The 14,868-nt window shown below is 43.7% G+C and overlaps 1 protein-coding gene across 1 annotated transcript; it reads right to left on the bottom strand.

The window, feature by feature from the left end:
- Window positions 1–4,878: 4,878 nt before the first annotated feature.
- Window positions 4,879–14,607, bottom strand: LOC110438256 (uncharacterized). The gene is made up of 4 exons (XM_087303809.1): window positions 14,442–14,607; window positions 13,791–14,093; window positions 5,186–5,479; window positions 4,879–5,078 (listed from the first exon to the last, which is right to left on the bottom strand). The coding sequence occupies exons 1-4, from the start codon at window positions 14,509–14,511 to the stop codon at window positions 4,912–4,914; spliced, it is 834 nt and encodes a 277-aa protein (XP_087159935.1). The 5' UTR covers window positions 14,512–14,607; the 3' UTR covers window positions 4,879–4,911.
- Window positions 14,608–14,868: the final 261 nt, after the last annotated feature.

Below are 14,868 nucleotides of genomic sequence, written 5' to 3'. Positions count from 1 at the left end.
GAATTATTGTGTTTGCAAATGTAATATTTTTACCCCAACATAAAGGAGGCACAAGAATTAAAATACAAGTTTTTTTTTTTTTTTTTAATAATGTAACAAATAACAATTGAATGCTTATGCAAATGCATAAAAGATATCTTGGATATCACTTTCCCAGCAATTGAGAGAGATGTACTATAATTATTAGTAATATAAATTTTTTCTTCGATTTAGTCGCCACAGCAGAATGCCAACCTATCCAGCATATGTTTTACACAGCGGATGCCCTTCCGGCTGCAACCCAGTACTGGGAGAATTATTAGTAATAGTATTCTATAAACATTTAATAAGTTGCATGTACTCCTAATGTGATTGTTAAGACCATGAATTATTAATAGGCTTGTATGAGATTTTAAAAAAAATACATTTAACAACTTTTTAAAAACAGACATTTAAAAGTCATCAAACATATTTAAAATATAAATTAGACATCTAGAAAGCATACAAAGAAGAAGACAACTTTAAACAAATATGTTAACAACATGCAATGACACATCTGTATAATTCGGCTGAAAGTATAAAACAAGTCCTGCAAACCTCAACTGGGGTTTAAGTATTTTGAGACTGTATTAATATTAAGCAACTAGCTATTTTAAATTGCCAGACTTGCAGGTTTATGAAAACAAAATTGTGTCATAAACTCCCAAGTTTCGATTAATATGATAATATTATCTTAATAGGCAGTGAGGAAGCTTTGAGATTCTGCCTCATGTTCTCCTGAACTCTAGGTGGCGCTGTGCTGAAATTATGTAAGTAACCTCAGGTCATTGTTGTCACAAATACCTATTTCAAGAGTTCACACTTAGCTGATGATTGATTATAAAGCTTGTTTGGCATGATGTCCCGGGAGAGAGCCCTGAGCTCATAAGATTTTGAGCCTGGGGCTCCCTGCCATTTGCCAGGCGAGAGGGGAGTTTGAGCTTAGGTAGATCTTGAGAACTCTCCTGCTGTAGTGGCTAATGAACAGATTGCTCAGATGAAGCAGTGATTACTCTTAAGAGAGAACTACTTACTAGGAGCACGTCTATGTTGCCGATTTGGATTAGTCAATTAACTTAACTTGCATGTTTTTGGACGGTTGGAGAAACCCATGGGAAAGCGATGTGAGCACGAGGAGAACGTGCAAACTCCCCACAGAAACGTCAGCTGGCTTGGTAAGGACTAGAATCAGTGACGTTCTTGCTGTAAGGCAACAGTGCTAACCGCTGGGCCACCATGCCACCCATCTAGGAAAGGAGGAGGAGCAGGGGTGGAGGGGGGAGCAGCCGCAAGCAATCATAAGTATGTGAGCCTATTGAAATTAGTTTATAAATAAACTTTATTTTGGTCTGATTATGACTGTCACGTCCAGCGTAGTGCAGGGAATAAAAGGTGAGGATGCAGATGCAGCCAAACAAATATTTATTTAAACAAACTAAAACAAACCACAACAAAACAACAAGTGAAACATGCAGACATCATGGGAGTGACATAAACCAATGACCATGGAATGTTAACAGGAACAGGATATAAACGCACAAGGAAACAAGTAACTAAACAAGATAATAAAGAGAAGGAGACAATTAACTCAAAGATTACCAGGATAAGGGTAAACTAAGGTGATCAGGAAGTGACATGAACACAGAACTGAAACCCCAGTGGGTCAGGAGTCTCAGATTCAGGAGGTATTGGCAGTTTAGAAAACACCAGTGGGTCAGGAGGTTCAAGTTCTGGAGGTACAGTTCAGATAACCCTAGTGGTTCAGAAAGCTTAGGTTTCGGGAGACACTGGCAGTTCAGATAACCCCAGTGGGTCAGAAGGCTTGGGTTCAGGAGACAGAGAGGCTCTGACAGCACTGGGTAGTCACATGGCTCTAGTGGCACTGGAATGTCACATGGCTCTGGCGGCCATTCATATGACTGAGGTGGCGGCTCTGGCCATGTGTGGGACTCGTGGTGGCTCTGGCCTTTCGTGAAGCTCAAGTGGTGGCTCTGGCTTTTTGTAGAACTCAAGTGGTGGCTCTGGCCTTTCATGGGACTCAGGTGGTGACTCTGGCCATTCGTTGTACTCAAGTGGTGGCTCTGGCCTTTCGTGGGACTCAAGTGGTGGCTCTGGCCATTCGTGGGACTCGGGTGGTGGCTCTGGCTTTTTGTAGAACTCAAGTGGTGGCTCTGGCCTTTCGTGGGACTCAAATGGTGGCTCTGGCCATTCGTTGAACTCAAGTGGCGGCTTTGGCCTATTTGTTGTACTCAAGTGGTGGCTTGCCTTTCGTTGGACTCAAGTGGTGGCTCTGGCTTTTTGTAGAACTCAAGTGGTGGCTCTGGCCTTTCATGGGACTCAAGTGGTGGCTCTGGCCTTTCGTGGAACTCAAGTGGTGGCTCTGGCCTTTCGTGGGACTCAAATGGTGGCTCTGGCCATTCGTTGAACTCAAGTGGCGGCTTTGGCCTATTTGTTGTACTCAAGTGGTGGCTTGCCTTTCGTTGGACTCAAGTGGTGGCTCTGGCTTTTTGTAGAACTCAAGTGGTGGCTCTGGCCTTTCATGGGACTCAAGTGGTGGCTCTGGCCTTTCATGGGACTCAAGTGGTGGCTCTGGCCTTTCGTGGAACTCAGGTGGTGGCTCTGGCTTTTTGTAGAACTCAAGTGGTGGCTCTGGCCATTTGTGGGACTCGGGTAGTGGCTCAGGGCATTCATGAGACTCGGAAGGACCTGGAGCCCACCATTTAGGGAATTTGGAGAGATGTGGCGGCCACCATTTGAGAGATTTGGGAAGATCTGGTGCCTGTTTTTAGGCAGATTCAGGATAATCTGGCACCCGCCATTCGGGGAACTCAGGCAGCGGTGGCTGATCGGTAAACTCAGGCGGCATGAAACAAATGGCGGACTATTTCGTGAGCCACAAACACATCAGAAGCAACACACAAAATGCCAACAGGAATACGAGATGGCGTTGCCAGACTGATGGAGCCCGTCCGAGGAGCTGCAAACAGATTCACAGGTGAGTCAAGCTTGGTTTTGCTCTTCTTTTTCTTTCCAGAGCCCAGTTTGTGTCCAGTTTGGGAAGGCTTAACATAATGTTCGGGTCTAGACCACTCCAAAACAAGTTTTTAACAGTGGTCTCACTCTGGGGAAGGAGGTGGCTAAGCTGAATAAATTCCACCACATATTTCTCTACAGTTGGAATATGACACAAAGAGTGCTTACTGGGCCGATTTTGGCTGCTGGATCCATGGTTGGTCATTAGTTCTGTCACGTCTGGCACAGTGCAGGGAATGAACAAAGGTGAGGATCCAGATGCAGCCAAACAAATATTTAAACAAACTAAAACCAAACCAAAACACAAGTGAACCACGCAGACATCATGGGAGTGACATAAACTAATGACAGTGAAGTGCTAACAGAACAGGGTATAACTACACAAGAAAACAACTAAACAAGCTGAGAAGGGGGTGGAGACAATTAACCCAAAGATTAATATGATAAGGATACACTAAGCTGAACAGAAAATGCCATGAACAAAGAACTGAAATATACAAAAAACCAGGACGTTACAATGAAAAAGTGAGAAGATATACACTGCATTAAATTCAGAAGGCCTCATCCCATATGATCTAATCACTTCTAAACCTGGTTTATACTTCTGCGTCAAGTGACCGGCGTAACCCACGGCGCATGCAACGCGCATAGCTGTGCATTTATACTTCTGCACGCTGTCTCTGTTGGTCCGCATTACACTTCCGAAACGCTAGTTGGCAGTGAGGTGTTTATGTTCCTCTGTGTAGAATTTTTCAATGCTGTTTTGCTTTTCCTGAACACTTCCTGGATGCACAAGTGGCTCCAACTCGCTCATTTTGAGGCAGGAACAGGCAGACGTGCAACAACTTTAACCATGAGGTAAACACAGAACAAAACTTTCCATTCGGAGCTCCTTCATGGGACTCCACACTTGTAAACAATTTCTCCATCAGGCTCGCATCATTCGTGCGGCTCTCGGTCCCGCCCAGACTCGTGAGCACTACCAAGCCGAACAATCAAAAAGCTTGCGCTACGCGTCATTGCGACGTGTAGTAAAATTTTTTGAGTGGTGCACATCAGCGACGCCGACGGCCATGGCGTAGGGCTGTGCGTCAATGCTGTAGCATACGCGTGTGTTTGACGCAGAAGTATAAATCAGCCTTAAAGGTTTATGCGCCGAAGTGACAATGTCAATTTCAAAGAGATGGTGTAGAGAAAAAAATCGTAATAACGAGACAATCAATCTGGTGTGCCTTCAATGCTCTTTTTTGTCATCCACAAAACACGCTCAGTTTACTATATATATATATATATATATATATATATATATATATATATATATATATATATATATATATATATATATATATATATATATAGTGGTGGGTCGTTATCGGCATTAACGTGCTACGTTAACGCGAGACTCTTATCGGGTGATAAAAGAAATATCGCCGTTTATCTATTCTCTAAGTTGGTTTGGGAGCTAAACGTATTCTACACAAGCTATGATGACTTTCACCTTGATATTTTAGCACGTATGTACCTGACCAAATTGCACTGTAGGTGGTGAGAATAAGTCTTCAAACCTGTGTGTACTCTTACTGTAAAATTACCACTTCAAATGTGACGTACTAACGTTGATACAGTTCACTAGAGTAAATGAATCTGATTAATGTTAGCTCCATATCTAATTATCAGGCATATATATATATATATATATATATATATATGTATATATGTATATATATGTATATATATGTATATATATATATATATATATGTATATATATGTATATATATGTATATATATATATATATATATATATATATATATATATATATATATATATATATATATATGTATATGTGATCCTTTATTTTTTACTGTGTAAAATCTAGAGATGTATAGGTGTGTTTAGCTTCTTCCTGCACACTCTCCTCCTTTCGAAGACATCTGGATCTGAACTCATAAACCAGTAGAGCCACCACGGCAACGCCCAGCACAGCCGAAAGAGCCAATAGGATGACAGCATTACGACAGAGGCCATCTTATGAGGGATAAAGTGTTAAACTGTTAGCAGTGTAAAAATGTTTACATTATTTCCTTATTTATTGTGGAGCTGACTAATAAGTGTTAGTATCACAACTGCCATACCTGAGCATGTTTTACAGTGTGTGTTGATGTCCAGATGTGTGGTCTGGTTGCTGATGGGATTCTTCACCACACAGCTGTAGGTGTTTTTATCCTGAATTTCCACCTCCAGAGGTAGAGAGAGACTGATGCTGAGGTCAGATGCACTGATGCTGGACAATACACTGTTTTCTTTGTACCAGGAGAGACTCACAAATCTCACATTCACCACTGAACACAGCAGCACACATCTGGACTCTGGTGATGTATTTGGGCATGGAGATAAGTAAGTGGAAATGACTGGAATCGAGGGAGGAGCTAGAAAACATTACAGAATATATTAGATTTAAATAAAGTATCCACTGTCTGCCTTAAAAAACTTTATTGAGATTTGTTAATAGGAGCTACACTGACCACAGAAAACAGGAAGTGAAATGATTTTCCAGGAACCTTTTATTCACAAAAACAGTGTACATTTTAAGGCAATAGTATGATAGCTTGATTGGGTGAATTTGGATGAAATCTGAGAGAAGTATAAATCTCATAAAATGAAACTAATGACAAAACTGGCCAATTTGACTGAATTTGATCGTTTAATAAAGTGGTCACCAAACTTGTTCCTGGAGGGCCGGTGTCCTGCAGATTTTAGCTCCAGTCTTAATTAAACACACCTGAACAAGCTAATCAGCTCTTATTTGGTATACTTGAAACACCCAGGCAGGTGTTCTTTGTACCTCGCTTAAATGATCTAAGATGATTTTGCCGATCCTGGATCTTTTAATCTTGATAACTGATCTCTGGCTAATTTGGTTCTTCAAACAAGTTCGTAAATCAGATTAGAGTGTCTGGATGAACTGATCTGAGATCGCTGCGTGTGTTGTGAAGGATCTATCTCGATCCTCGAAATCACGATCAGCAATGCAACGATTGGCTGACGACACAGCAGCGTAATGACATCATCTGATTAATATTCAATTATCCATGTGAGCAAAATTACATCAAATTAGTAGTCGACGGTTTGTTAAATATGACAAGATAATAACTTTCCACATATGCTGTGAACTGCAGGCTTCATGTGTCAAGATCATTCATCATGTATTTCAATCAATGTATTTAGTTCTACATTTAGAAAATATTTTCTTTATTACAGTAGCTGTTTTTTTTTAATCGCTGTATGGAATAACTGGATGTTTACAAAAGCATTTTGATATTGGTTAAGGCGTCTGCAATTTTTCAATAAATTTTCTCTTTGTACTTTCATTTAAAGGGTGCAGATTGCATAAGTTTTGTTAATATAACTTTATGTATTTTATTAATAACTATAACTTTATATATATAGTTATTTTTTTAACTATTTTCCCAAGTGTATATAACTACTACTGTAAGAAAATATCATAATTCGGTACTTTCTCTATTATCTTTGCTTGAACTGACCCGATCTAATCCTGTTTATATGAATTGAACCTGCTTCCGATCAGGTTTGACCTAGCAGAACTGTTGCTATGACAACAACTCTCAGATCAGCTTTGAAGAACGAAACGATCCTGGATCATGTCAAATCGTCAATACGCAAATCCAGCTAACTGAGTAATCCACGTACGAAGAACGGACCCCAGGTGTGTTGAGGCAAGTTAGAGCTAAACCCTGCAGGGACACCGGCCCTCCAGGACCGAGATTGGTGACCCCTGGTTTAATATAACTGTTTTGCAACCACAATGAATCCAACTTCTGACTTCAGTTTTGATCATCATCATCATCATCATCATCATCAGTAGGCTAACAATTCAATTAGATCAAATTTGTATTTGTATTGTACTTTCTTTTAATATAATTTGATTTATGCAAATGGAATTATTTTAATTCCTAAATTCTTAATGCTCCTTTTCTGGCTGTTCTGAAAAGATGTCCATATTCATCATTCAATCGAATTAAACGCAAATGAAACATGTTTATATTCTGTGTATTTGATGAAGCAGTCAACGCATGCTGGCAAAACTTAAATCAGCCATTAATAACTGATATAAATGAAAGATAAATCACTTTTGTGTAAGCAGGAGAGAATCTTGAGTCTAATAAAGAGTCAAATTGTACATTAGCCTATACTGTAACATGTTTTATTCCAGAAGATTTAAGCTGGTTTTAGTTCTTAGTTTTTTTGTTTTTATAATAATAATAATAATAATAATAATTTTTTATTTATATAGCGCCTTTCCAGAGCTCAAGGACACTTTACAAGGAATGCAACAAAAAGATAAACAAACATACATGAGGTCAAATATAACAAACTTAAATAACACAAACAAGACCTAAGAGGCATATGAGCAGAGTAGTGGTGGATCAGATTAAGTGGTCAGTTTGGCAGATCAGAAGCGAAGCATTCAGAAAATAAGTGAGTCTTAAGTAAGGATTTGAATTCAGAGATATTATTAGCAGAGCAGGGTGAGTGTGGTAAAGAGTTCCAGAGTTTGGGTGCAATAACACTAAATGATCTGCCCCCCATTGAAGAGAGGCGGTACCGAGGGACAGCAAGAAGGCCAGAGTCAGCAGACCGTAAAGAGCGAGTTAGGGTGTAGGGGACAAGCATGTTGCAGAGATAGGAGGGTGCAAGGTTATTTAAGGATCTATGACAGTCTCAGCATCCTTGCTACTGATGAAGGGACGCAGTTGTGAAATGGGACGTAAGTGAAAGAATGCAGATTTAGTGACAGATTTAATGTGTGACTGAAAAGAGAGTGTGGAGTCAAAGATTACACCTAAATTTTTTACAGAAGTAGATGTTTTAATGTGCAAGCCAGCAATCTCACAGGAATAACTGGTGGAAATATTGCTGGTAAGTGTAATCAAAATAATCTCAGTTTTGTCCATGTTAAGTTTTAAGGAATTTGAGGGAATTTTTAAAATTTTCATTGGATTTGAAATAAATTTATTTAACTTGTTTGTTAATTAAATCCCGTCTTGATATTAACCTTATTATTTTTATGCAACCGTCAAGTTGCATATAAATTTGCTATGTGAAGAAAAGACATTTTTTTTTTTTTGTCAAGCCAACTTATGTGAAATTCTAAATGTAGGGCTATATAAACGCCTTGTAATATTGAAATAATTGCTTTTTTTGCTGTGAGTAGGCTATTCTAAGATCAGTTAAATTTTTTATGAAGTTTTTCATAAAATGTATATATGTATATATGTATATATATATATATATATATATATATATATATATATATATATATATATATATATATATATATATGTATGTATGTGTATATATATATATATATATATATATATATATATATGTATGTATGTATGTATGTATATGTATGTATATATATATATATATATATATATATATATATATATATATATATATATATGTATATGTATGTATAAATATATATATGTATAAATAAAAAAAAAAAATATATATATATATATATATATATATACACATTGTGACGAGCGTCCCAAAGGATCATCAGCGTCGCCCAGGAAACTAAGGAGAAACACCTGCAAGCCCTCAACTCAGACTGATCGGCCCCAGCTGCAGCCCATCAGCCGGCTTGCATTTAAACTGCAGCAACACAGCAGAACGGGGAGAAGTCTCTCCAGGAGAACAAGCACTAACTCGCTCTCTCTCTATTTTCCCAGACAGCAGCTGAGAACCTGCCGGAACCACAGAGGCACCTCAATAATCCACTGTCACACTGGGAAAGGAGCACAAAGAGCACACAAGCCACCAACCTAAATTCACCACTGGAAGAACCTTTTGTAAATAAACCGCCCTCCGGGGCACTTATATGAGCTCTCACTTGTTGTGTGATTCTTCTCCCCGTGACATCTGGTGGAGAATGCTGGCAATTACAGAGAAGAATCACAGATAAGTGATCTCCTACCCCACACCATAATTATTATTAGGAGTATTTAAAAAAAAAAAAAAAAAAAAAAAAAAATTTTTTTTTTTTTTTTTCCAGTTTTGGTGATTCATTAGTGTGGCTCCTACAATTTATTTATTTAGAATTATATTTATTTATTTTGGTTGCTTTTCTCTATAATCTTCAGGTGAACGGCCCCCGGTCCCCTCCCAGTATGGAAGAGATTCTCCAACGGCTCACTGAGGTTAGCATCCGCCAACAACAAATTGTGGAGCACCTTGCCACACGCCAGGGCAATACTGAGCAGGAACTCGCTGCCTTCCATGCCGCTGCCGCCCAAAGCATTCCGCTACCAGACCCCCGTGCCCAGGCCACAAAAATACTGCCAAAGCTCACTCCTTACGATGACGTGGAAGCTTTTCTGCAAATGTTTGAAAACACAGCCCATCGTGAAGGATGGCCACCCGAGGACTGGGCTCAGGTGTTGGCCCCCCTGTTAACCGGCGAGGCCCAACGTGCTTACTTCTCTCTCCCTACGGCCTCAGCAGAGAGGTATTCAGATGTAAAGAGAGAAATCCTGAGCCGGTTGGGATTGTCCTCAATCTGTGCAGCCCAGGGTTTCTTTGAATGGGAGTATAAACCCCGAGCACCAGCCCGTGCCCAGATAGCAGAACTCACACGATTGGCACACCACTGGTTGTTGGAGGGCAGTCCCACAGCGGAACAGGTAGCGGAACGTGTGATTGTGGATCGCGTGCTTCGAGCTCTCCCTCGCTCACACCGACGGGCGGTCGGTATGAGGAACCCCGTAACCTCACTGGACCTGGTGGAGGCCATCGAATTGGCGGATGCAACCCAACAACGGGATGGAGGGGAGCGGATGGTGCCGTTCCCCCGGAGGGTGGTCCAGGAGCGACGCACACCAGAGGGTCCCTCACGACCAGTCAACAGGCCAGCAGCACCCTCTCCACGAGATGAGCCTATGCCATCTGCGGATCCCCCGCAGCCTGGGCGAGGATGGTTGGCAGGCTGTATTGTTCACAGTGACCCACCATATGGAGCTCCTGAGGCCGACATCAAGGTCAATGGAAAACCGCTTCGGGCCCTTCTTGACTCAGGCAGTGCAGTAAGTCTGGTTCAAACTCATCTCCTACCCCCACGTAGAAACACAAAAACATTCCTTCCCATCACCTGTGTCCATGGGGACACCCGACAAGTTCCGGCTCGACGGGTGACAATCTCTGCAGCCCCGGGGGCTTGGTCTATTGAGGTGGGACTTGTGGAGGACCTCCCGGTCCCAGCCCTTATCGGAAGAGACTGGCCGGGGTTTGACCGCCTGCTTGCAACCACAATGCAGCCTGCCAGCCTTCAAGTAAGCCGCCGAAGATGGAGAGCCAGCCGAGGACCTCATCAGCGGCCTGCACTGGTAGCCACAGACAGCGGGAGAGACGGTAAGCCCCCTCCCCAATCTTCTAATCTGTTCTATGATGTGTTCCAGCAGGTAACAGGAGGGGGCTCCTTTGCTAAGGAACAACGGGATGATGACCGGCTGAAACATTGTTGGACCCAGGTGCGTGTCATTGAGGGCCAAGACACTCAACCATCACCCCATCCTCTCCCGCACTTTGTAGTTCAAAATGGCCTGTTGTACTGCATCGCACAGCGAAGGGGGGAGGTGAAACAGCTACTTGTGGTGCCCCGTGCCAAGACAGAAACTGTGATGGACCTGGCTCACTCCCACCCGATGGCCGGTCACCTTGGAGTTGAGAACACCACACAGCGGATCCGGGATCGCTTCCACTGGCCGGGTCTGGAAGCTGATATAAAACGATTCTGTCAAGCCTGCCCCACCTGCCAGGTGACCTCGCCCAGAAAGCCTCCCCCTAGCCCGCTGATCCCATTACCCATCATTGAGGTGCCCTTTGAGCGAATCGGGATGGACCTGGTTGGGCCGTTGCCAAAGTCGGCCCGGGGACATGAGCATATTCTGGTGATCGTTGATTATGCCACCCGGTATCCAGAAGCAATCCCCCTCAGGAAAGCCACTTCTAAAGCCATTGCCCAGGAGCTCTTCCTCCTGTCAAGCCGGGTCGGTATCCCAGCAGAGATATTGACTGACCAGGGTACCCCCTTTATGTCTCGGTTAATGGCTGACCTCTGCCGACTACTGAAGGTGAAGCAGTTAAGGACCACAGTGTACCACCCACAGACAGATGGGTTGGTCGAACGATTCAACCAAACGCTAAAACAAATGCTAAGGAAAGTAGTGGCTGAAGACAAACGTGACTGGGATCTCATGCTGCCCTATGTCCTCTTCGGCATACGAGAAGTGCCCCAGTCCTCAACTGGCTTCACCCCCTTCGAACTCCTTTTTGGCCGTCAGCCCCGGGGCCTTCTAGATGTGGCTAAGGAAGCCTGGGAGCAGCAGCCGGCAGCCCATCGGTCCATAGTTGAGCATGTGAGACAGATGAGGGAGAAGATCGACCGTGTCATGCCGTTAGTCCGGGAGCATCTGGTCAAAGCCCAACAAGCCCAACAGCGCCACTATGACCGGGCAGCCCAACCACGGGAGTTCCAGCCCGGAGATCGAGTGATGGTCCTGATCCCGAATGCTGCCTGCAAGTTTCTTGCCACCTGGCAAGGCCCCTTCACCATTCTGGAAAAAATTGGGCCAGTCACATATCGGGTGAGGCAACCTGGAAAAAGAAGAGCTGACCAACTGTATCACATCAATCTTCTAAAAAAATGGGTGGGTACCAGGGACCAACTCGCAGCCCTCGCCACCTCCGATCCCGTGGTTGTAGATGTCAACCCTCACCTCTCGGCTATCCAAAAGGGAGAGCTCCATCACCTGGTCAGTCAGTTCTCTGATGTGTTCTCAGTACTCCCGGGTTGGACGAACATTATCAAGCATGATATCCACACTCCAGCTGGCAACATCATTCGACAACGGCCTTACCGGGTCCCTGAAGCTCGTCGGCAGGCTATTGAAGAGGAAGTAGAACAAATGCTGAAGTTAGGGGTGATTGAGCCGTCACGCAGTCCATGGTCCAGCCCAATCGTAATGGTACCAAAGTCTGACGGCACTCTCCGCTTCTGCAATGACTTCCGAAGGCTCAATGAGATCTCAGAGTTTGACGGATATCCCATGCCTCGGGTGGATGAGCTGCTGGATCGCCTGGGAAGGGCCCGGTACATCTCAACCCTGGACCTAACCAAAGGTTATTGGCAAGTACCCCTATCTGAGGAAGCCAAAGCCAAGACCGCCTTCTCTACCCCTAGTGGCCACTGGCAATACCGGACCCTTCCCTTCGGCCTGCATGGAGCTCCCGCCACCTTCCAGCGGCTCATGGATATTGTTCTTCGCCCTCACCAAGCCTACGCTGCCGCATACCTAGATGATGTTGTCATTCATTCTGAGACATGGGAAGACCATCTAGATCGCCTGCGGAGAGTGCTGTCGGAACTCAGAAGGGCTGGACTCACCGCCAACCCCCGCAAATGCCACCTTGCGCTCCATGAAGCCAAATATCTGGGTTTTCGGGTGGGACGAGGGCTAATCCAGCCCCAAGAAAAGAAGGTGGAAGCAATTCGTAATGCACCAAAGCCGGAAACAAAAACCCAGGTACGAGCCTTTTTGGGGTTGGCGGGATATTATCGATGCTTCATACCTAACTTTGCCTCTCTAGCCGCCCCCCTTACAGACCTGACCAGGAAGGGGCAGCCTGAGAAGATCTGTTGGACGACTGCTGCAGAAGAGGCACTACACAAAGTAAAAATGGCACTGACATCTGAGCCAGTTCTTCGGGCCCCGGACTTCGCCTGCCCCTTCCTGCTGCAAACTGATGCTTCGGACACAGGACTAGGAGCAGTCCTGTCCCAGATACAGGAAGGTGAGGAACACCCAATCTTGTATATTAGCAGGAAGCTGCTCCCAGCCGAGAAGAACTACGCAACAGTGGAGAAAGAAGCTCTGGCCATAAAATGGGCAGTTCTGGAGCTGCGATATTACCTCCTGGGCCGCAGCTTTACCCTTGTCACTGACCACGCTCCCCTACAATGGATGGCCCGGGCCAAAGATACTAACGCCAGGGTGACTCGGTGGTTCCTCGCTCTCCAGGACTTCCATTTTGTGGTACGTCATCGGGCTGGAGCCGCTAACGCCAATGCAGATGGCCTCTCTCGGGTCTGGGCAGCTTTTGCAGGTCTGTCAGGGGTCATTCCCCTCCCAACCCCTAAATTACCCCTACTGGCTCACATCACCCCTCGGACCAGGACGACGCTTAGGGGGCGGGGAATGTGACGAGCGTCCCAAAGGATCATCAGCGTCGCCCAGGAAACTAAGGAGAAACACCTGCAAGCCCTCAACTCAGACTGATCGGCCCCAGCTGCAGCCCATCAGCCGGCTTGCATTTAAACTGCAGCAACACAGCAGAACGGGGAGAAGTCTCTCCAGGAGAACAAGCACTAACTCGCTCTCTCTCTATTTTCCCAGACAGCAGCTGAGAACCTGCCGGAACCACAGAGGCACTTCAATAATCCACTGTCACACTGGGAAAGGAGCACAAAGAGCACACAAGCCACCAACCTAAATTCACCACTGGAAGAACCTTTTGTAAATAAACCGCCCTCCGGGGCACTTATATGAGCTCTCACTTGTTGTGTGATTCTTCTCCCCGTGACAACATACATACATACATACATACATACATACATACATACATACATAAATACATCATACAGAGTGTATTTACCATGGACAGTCAGCTTGAATGTGACGAGTAGCTGTGCTGATCTGGTGTTGATTGCTTTATAATCCCCAGAGTCTTTTATTCTGGTGTTGTTGATGGTCAGAGATCCAGTCTGATCCAGCTTTAGTCTGCCTCTGAAAACCCCACCAAGAGCCTCATCATACAGTGTGATTTTATTGCTGTTGATCTGAGCTATGAGAATGTTCCGATCTCCAAACTTCCACTCGATGTCCCCGTCTCTCTGTATTTCTAGAGTGACTGATTCTCCATCCATCACTGGTTTCTCTGTAACAGCATCAGACACACCTGGAGAAGAAAACGAATAATTTAAAAGATTTGATGAAATGTTTTAGAAAATTGAATTCATGCACACCTGAAGGTGATATTGTAAAATTACTCGCTGATTTCAATATCAGTCCTTGCTGATAAACAAGTTAAACCAGCCTAAGCTGGTTAGCTGGTCGTACGAGCTTTTAAGAGGGGTTTTGGCCATTTCCAGGCTGGATTTAGCAGGACATTTCCCTCCCTGACCAGCCAAGACCGGGCTGGAAACGGACAAAAACCCTCTTAAACCAGGCTGGTCGACAAGCTAACCAGCATAGGCAAGTTTTAGCTGTTTGTTTTTTAGCAGGGTTGTACAAATGTCTAACTCACCAAATAGTTGCAATAGGGTCAGATTGAAGACAATCAGGTGAATCATTTTTTTTTTTTTCAGTTTGAGCATCAGAACAGATAAAAAAATAAAAGATTTTAGCTGTACAAAGCGAGAGATCAGTTGTGGCAAACAGAGAAATGGGTCCAGACTAAAAAGGGATATGAAAGTGATGTGAAAAAAAACATCTCCTGTTAAGAATCTCTGTGTTTTCTTGCCTGGTCTTATTTAGTCATGAATTCTTTGAAGTGTTTCTAAATTGTGATATTTCAGGCAAGCACACACACACACAAAGAGAGAGAGAGAGAGAGAGAGAGAGAGAGAGAGAGAGAGAGAGAGAATTATATTATTATAAATGAATCATTGTAAATATAATAATTATTATAGATATATTATTATAGAATAATAAGATATTATTATTATTTTATC

This window comes from Danio rerio, chromosome 22 (genome assembly GCF_052040795.2).
Source record: "Danio rerio strain M-AB ecotype USA chromosome 22, GRCz13ab, whole genome shotgun sequence".
Lineage (NCBI taxonomy): Eukaryota > Metazoa > Chordata > Actinopteri > Cypriniformes > Danionidae > Danio > Danio rerio.
Note: the sequence above shows the minus strand (reverse complement) of the source record. Positions and strands in the feature narration are given on the sequence as shown.